Source organism: Wasmannia auropunctata, unplaced genomic scaffold (genome assembly GCF_000956235.1).
Source record: "Wasmannia auropunctata unplaced genomic scaffold, wasmannia.A_1.0 LD336090.1, whole genome shotgun sequence".
Classification (NCBI taxonomy): Eukaryota; Metazoa; Arthropoda; class Insecta; order Hymenoptera; family Formicidae; genus Wasmannia; species Wasmannia auropunctata.
The window spans coordinates 4,776,445-4,782,952 of NW_012026800.1; the positions used below are offsets into that span (position 1 = coordinate 4,776,445).

The following is a 6,508-nucleotide window of genomic DNA, read 5'->3' on the forward strand; positions in this document are numbered from 1 at the left end:
TATATTTTCCTGCTGTTTCTATCTTCCTCAGTCTTTCCACTTAAACTTTTCTTGATTCTGCGTTTAGTTCTTTCCTTTCCTTGCTATTCTACATCTAAATTTTGCATGCATCACAAAATGATCTGAGCCTATTACTGCTCCTCTCCTAGTCTAGACATCTATTACGCTAATTACCACTCTTCTATCCACTATCTATTTGATTGATTGTTCTGCCATTCGGCGCCAACCATGTTCCCTTATGTATATTTCGTCGTGAAAAAAATGTTGAACTGATGACCATGTTCCTACTTGTCGCAAAGTCCATCAGCATTTCCCCATTTTCGTTTGTATCTTTGTGCAGGCTATGGTTTCCTGTTATGTTCTTATACACTTCTTCTCTTCCTATTTTTGCATTCGTATCTCCCATTGGTAAGATTATTGCGCGATTTGATTGCTATCCTTTTTTTTTGTTTTGTTAATTAATTTAATCTCTTTAAATCAAATATTCAGTTCATTTATTTCTATTAGTTTGATTTCGTTCATATATGCAAGATAACCGGCCAGCGCCCTCTGTTAGAGTCAAATAGTAGTAGTAAGCTCGCAGTTCAAGTAAGAACGTGCTTTTGTATTGTACGCAAATAAAGGCATTGGTTTTCAAAATTATCGCATTGTTGTGGACTTGCAAGCCCGCATCTTCTAAACATTTGGCGTCCAACGTGGGGCACGAGTAGCAACAGTACTCGGGTTAATTGCAACATTCGCATTCGAAAGATTCGCAAGCAGGATCGCAGCATAATCTTGCAGAGTGAGATCGGAAAACGCAGCATTGATCATGGCCGAGTTAAAGAAATTGAAGGCCGTACGAGCTCAGCTGAAAGGTCAGGTAACCCGTATAAACACATTTTTGACAACAACGCAGGAGATAACTTGCGAACAAGCACAGGGACGAATAGATAAGCTACAAGAACTGTGGCTAGAATACAACGAGAATCAAACAAAGATAGTAGGCCATATCACCAAGGTCAAAGATGACGCAGAATTGGAAGCAGTCATGCAGCAAGAACTTCCAGAGCGAGAGATTTTCGAATGGGCGTATTATAAAGCATTGGATATGGCGCACAATCATAGCAACGAGTCAAGTAGCGGCACAAGCAGCAGCACAGCCGGACATACAACAGGGCGAACAGCAAGGAACGCAATCACAAGATAAAATTGATATCAAATTACCTACGTTGAAGTTGCCTATTTTTGCAGGCGTATGACCAGTGGATGCTGTATAAGAATGCATTTAAATCCTTGATACACGATAACAGCAAATTGTCGGATGTACAAAAGTTTCAGTATCTTCGAAGCACGCTAGAGGATGAAGCGTTACAGGTCATAAGCGGACTGAATACGTCAGCAGAAAATTATGTGATTACCTGGGATTTATTGAAAGGCCATTACGAGAACAAAAAGCTAATAATAAATAGTCATCTTTCAAAGTTGTTAGAGTTTCCAATTGTTACTAAAGACAAGCATGTATCGCTAAAGCAATTCGTTATGCATCTTCGTACACATTTAAAGGCCTTGGAAGTTCTAGTCCAGCCCACCGACCAATGGGATACCATCGTTATCTTCTTGGCGAGAGCAAAATTGGATTATCAATCCCAGCGCGCATGGGAGGAAGAAATCAGACAACAGGAACTGGATCATATGCCTAAAATGAAGGAGTTTCTCAAGTTCTTAAACGAGAGGTGTCGTACGTTGGAGATGCTTGATAGCAATATCAATAGACGTGAGTCAGTTGCCAAAAATAATACAAGCAAAAGAATTGATAAAAAAGTGGCACTAGCAACAACGTCGCATACTTGTCCAGTGTGTAAGGAGTCTCATTATTTATTCAGTTGCTCAGAGTTTTTGAAATTATCCATTCATGATCGTATCGCAGCGGTAAAAGAAAAACAGTTATGCATTAACTGCCTGAAATCAGGGCATTATTCAAGAGAGTGTAGGTCAACAAAGTGTCGTAAATGCTCGAAGTCGCACAACACATTATTACATATCGAGCAAGAAGATTCTTTAGCAAAGGAATCTCCAAAGGCATCACAGAAGAAATCTGAAGAACAAGCTGTTGTCATGTATTGTACAGAAAAGGATAAACAAGATCAAAAGACACCGATAGGGAAAGAACGCCAGAACGAGAAAGCTAGTTCTCGAGTTATATTAGCAACCGCGCAAGTCTATATTCGTGATAGACAAGGCAAGCGACAAACATGTCGTGTACTATTAAATCCAGGATCGCAATCGCACTTTATCACAGAAGATTTAGTGAGAAGATTACAGTTGCCATATAAAGCTGAGTCAGCAGTGATCAATGGCATTGCTCGAAACACCACGAAGATCGAACACTCAACTGAAATAAAAATTGAATCGCAGAACACTGCCTTTAAAACTGAATTGAATTGCTTGGTGGTTCCTATAATAACAGGACGATTACCTCAACTTATGATTGATAAGAAGTTACTCAGTGTACCGGACAAACATAGGCTGGCGGATTCTGAATTTGACAGGCCTGGCCCCGTGGACATTTTGATAGGTGCTGGCCTCTTCTGGAATTTATTGTGTGTTGGCCAAATAAAGAAGGTGAAAGGACAACCCATTTGGCAAAAAACTCAGTTTGGTTGGATCATAGAAGGCGAGCTCATCGAAGCGAGGGCGGCTGAAACAAAGCATGCGTTGTTGATAACTGTGGCGGCATATCTGCGCCACCCAAGCACGCGCGCGACGCGCGCGCCACCAAGTCCCCGCGGCCGCCCGACACACCGCGCGCCTACACCGGGTCTCGCGCGGCGGACTTTGCGCCCGCGCCGAGGCACACGAGGCGATCACGCGCCAGCCGCGAGTGCCATTTTCAGTGACACACCGCTAGAGGGCCGAGTTTCTCGCAATGAAGAAACGGCCCGGAAGGATATAAATAGGCCCGATATTCCGAGATAAGAGCAGACACGGTTCTCAAGTCGCAGTACGCGTTCGCACTCGACAAGAGCAAACTAGATCTTTTTGAGAAGAAAGAGCAGAACAAAAATCGCCAAGCTGCCGCCTACAACCACAACCAGTACCGGCGTCGCCAAGACCGCTGTAAGGGTCGCTACCAGACCCCACAGGGTAGCAACGTCGAAGCGCAGCAGCTCCACAGCAGGACCACCACCAGTAGCAGCACTCCCTGCAGACGAGTGGAGGCTAGTAGCGATTGATTTCGGGCCTACGTCAACAGACCCACGCCGTCGGCCGCCAAGGACATCTCGCAGGACTAGAGAACGCCCAACGCCGGAAGCAGTCCTACAGGCCTTGGCAATACCAGCCCGCGTCCAGCCGCTACCTACGAGGCCGTCCAGCACCGCGGACAAGGAAACGCAGACCGTGCAGACGCCCGAACGGAGATCGACTTCGACGCAGACGAAGGAGACCTACGCCTACGATAAGGCAACGCAGACTCCCCACAAGGAACAACTGTGGAGTTTCACACGCGCACAGCCGAGCATAGCGTGGGGTCCGCGTAAATCTCCGGCCTAAGGCCGCGGCGAACAATCGGCCCTTTTTAGGGCCACAAAAACGATAGCACATAAGATCTCTTGTATATACACCTGTAAATTAGTTCGTGATAGAATATATTGTAAATAGCAAAAAGGAAAGAAACATCTCTTCATTTTGGCGACCACCACTCCTGCACCGACGAAAAATAAACCTTGCGAGAAGCGAACCGCATAGCGCCCTGCAAAAGGAAGATCACCGTTGGTCAGAGCAACCCGCTCTCTAAACGCACGCTCTCCACTGCAAACACCGCGACGTACTATACACCTCAATAACTAATCAGGAACTAAACGACTAGAGAGATTTTGGACGCAAGAGGAGATGCCGGAGCACCGACAACTCAGTATTTCAGAAGCATATTGTGAAGAGTACTTTAAGAATACCACCACCAGGAAAGTCTCAGGGAGATTTATAGTGAGACTCCCAAGAAAGAAAGGAATCGTGCTGGGCGATTCTAAGCAGCAAGCAATCAGACGGTTTTACGCGTTAGAACGTCGTTTGAAAAGACAATCTTCAATCAAAGACGAATATGTACAGTTTATGAGAGAATATGAACAGAAGGGACACATGAGTTTAGTGATGCCGAGCTCAATTGTAAAAGAAAAGGCGTATTTCATTCCGCATCAACCAGTGTTAAGACCGGAGAGCATTACAACGAAACTTAGAGTTGTCTTTGATGCTTCTGCCAAGACAGATAATAACAATTCCTTGAATAATATGCTAATGGCGGGACCTAACCTACAAGGTGACTTGTTACACATACTTTTGAGATTTCGCAATTATGAATTTGTCCTTACAGGCGACATCGCTATGATGTTTTGCCAAATATTGATAGCAGAGGAGGACCGAAATTTACAGCACATTCTGTGGAGAGAAAAGGAAGAACATCCTTTGAAGACGTTTGCGTTAAATACAGTGACATACGGAACTAAGAGCGCACCGTACTTGGTTATGCGCTGCCTCAAACAATTGGTAATCAAAGAAGGAGAACAATTTCCAATGGCACAACAAGCATTAAGATCAGATTTTATATGGACGACGTCTTAACAGGCAACGATGACTTGGAAGAGACAATCAATTTGCAGAAGCAGCTTGCTAACCTCTTAGCGAGAGGATAATTTCATTTGAGAAAGTGGCGCTCGAAGTGACGATCGAGTTTTAAAACATTTAATGGAGGAATACAAAGACGACGAATTATTAATCATTAATAAGAACGCCCCGGTAAAAACATTGGGAGTCCTTTGGGATCACAAGAGCGACCTTTTGCGGTATAATGTGAAAGAAGTAAAATCTGGCAGTATAACAAAACGCAGTGTGTTGTCAGAGATCGCCCAGATATACGATCCTTTAGGCTTGCTTGGGCCTATAATGGTTGTTGCAAAAATAATAATGCAACAGTTGTGGACACTTAATCTGCAATGGGATGAGAGCCTGCCACAAGAGTTTCATAGCAGGTGGAAAGCATATCAATCATCGTGGAATCAGATCGGCCATTTGGAGATACCTCGTCACATTAAGGACAAAGGTGTTAAATCAAGAATTCTCCTCCATGGATTCAGCGACGCGTCAGAGCGTGCATATGAAACTTGCTTATATGCAGTAACTCGTAACTCAGAAGGCAGACTTCAGTCAAATCTACTTTGCGCAAAGTCAAGAGTAGCGCCTCTCAAGGTTTTGACGATCGCAAAACTGGAGCTGAATGCCGCACTGTTATTGGCCAAGCTTTGCAAGACAGCTCAAGAAGCTCTAACAGATAGCATTCAAGACGTACAGCTGTGGAGTGATTCAACCATTGTATTGGGTTGGATACGCACCTACCCAAGTACACAGAAAACATTTGTTGCTAATCGCGTTTCAAAAATTCAAACTCTAGGATTTCAACATGTGTGGCAGCATGTGCCATCAACAGAGAATCCTGCAGATGTTTTATCCAAGGGAGCAACAGTTGAAGAATTACAGGGGCACCCGTTATGGTGGTACGGACCATGGTGGCTGCAAAAAGAGGATTCATGGCCTGAACAACCGAATAGCGTAAAGGAATTGCCAGAGAAGAAGACCATAGTTAGTTGTATAGTCACCGCTCAACCTTCAGCACTGTTACCATCGGTACCATCTTTCAGGCGTCTAGTAAGGATCATTGCGTGCTGCTACAGGTTTGGTGAGCGCTGCAAAACGAAAGGCGAAGCTGGAGCATTATCAGTGGCAGAAATCGAAAGAGCGGAAACAGCGGTAGTAAGACTAATCCAAAAGGAAGTCTTTTTTTAAGAGTATCATGGTCTTCAAAAGGGTCAACGTGTCAAAAATAACAGTCCATTAATCGCATTGGATCCATTTTTAGATAGTAGGGATCTGATCTGTGTCGGTGGTCGGTTGCAACATGCCGATTTGCCTCAAGAAGCGAAGAACCCGATAATATTACCATCCAAGCACATCACAAGCTTAATTTTCCGAGAAGAACACGTGAAGCAACATCATTGCGGAACAGAGCAGCTGTTGGCATCGGTTAGGCAAAAGTACTGAGTTCTTTCAGGCAGAAGAGAGGCTCAGAAGACTACACGTTCGTGCATTCATTGTTTTCGCTGGCGGCCGATCAGCGCGCAAGTAAAGATGGGAAACTTGCCAGCAGAAAGGGTGACAAATTACGTCCGTCCCTTTGCTATAAGCGGCGCGGATTACGCCGGACCAATAAGAATCAAGGAGAGCAGACGTCGCGGACGAGTGCTCAGCTCCAAGGCATATACAGGGTGTCCCACCTCTACCGGATTTCCTTTTAAGAATGTGTTCCTGAGATAATTTTGAGACGAAAATCTTAATACAAAAATGTCGAGGCTATAATACTTTTCAAATTATAAACGATTTAAATTAACCAATATTAGCGGCTGAAATTCGCGCGCTCAGGCACGGCACATTCGATGGCTCTTTTTTTACATATCAGTACACAAAACTAACTTCGTGA

At 44.3% G+C, this 6,508-nt stretch overlaps 2 protein-coding genes across 2 annotated transcripts; both read left to right on the forward strand.

Annotated features, from left to right (window-relative positions):
• Positions 1 to 811: 811 nt before the first annotated feature.
• On the forward strand, positions 812 to 3,534 carry LOC105448094. Its single transcript, XM_011686454.1, has 3 exons — positions 812 to 1,165; positions 1,234 to 2,699; positions 3,030 to 3,534. Exons 1-3 carry the CDS (start codon positions 812 to 814, stop codon positions 3,532 to 3,534), a joined length of 2,325 nt encoding a protein of 774 aa, XP_011684756.1.
• Positions 3,535 to 3,873: 339 nt separating this feature from the next.
• On the forward strand, positions 3,874 to 4,599 carry LOC105448095. Its single transcript, XM_011686455.1, has one exon. The coding sequence runs from the start codon at positions 3,874 to 3,876 to the stop codon at positions 4,597 to 4,599; it is 726 nt and encodes a 241-aa protein (XP_011684757.1).
• Positions 4,600 to 6,508: the final 1,909 nt, after the last annotated feature.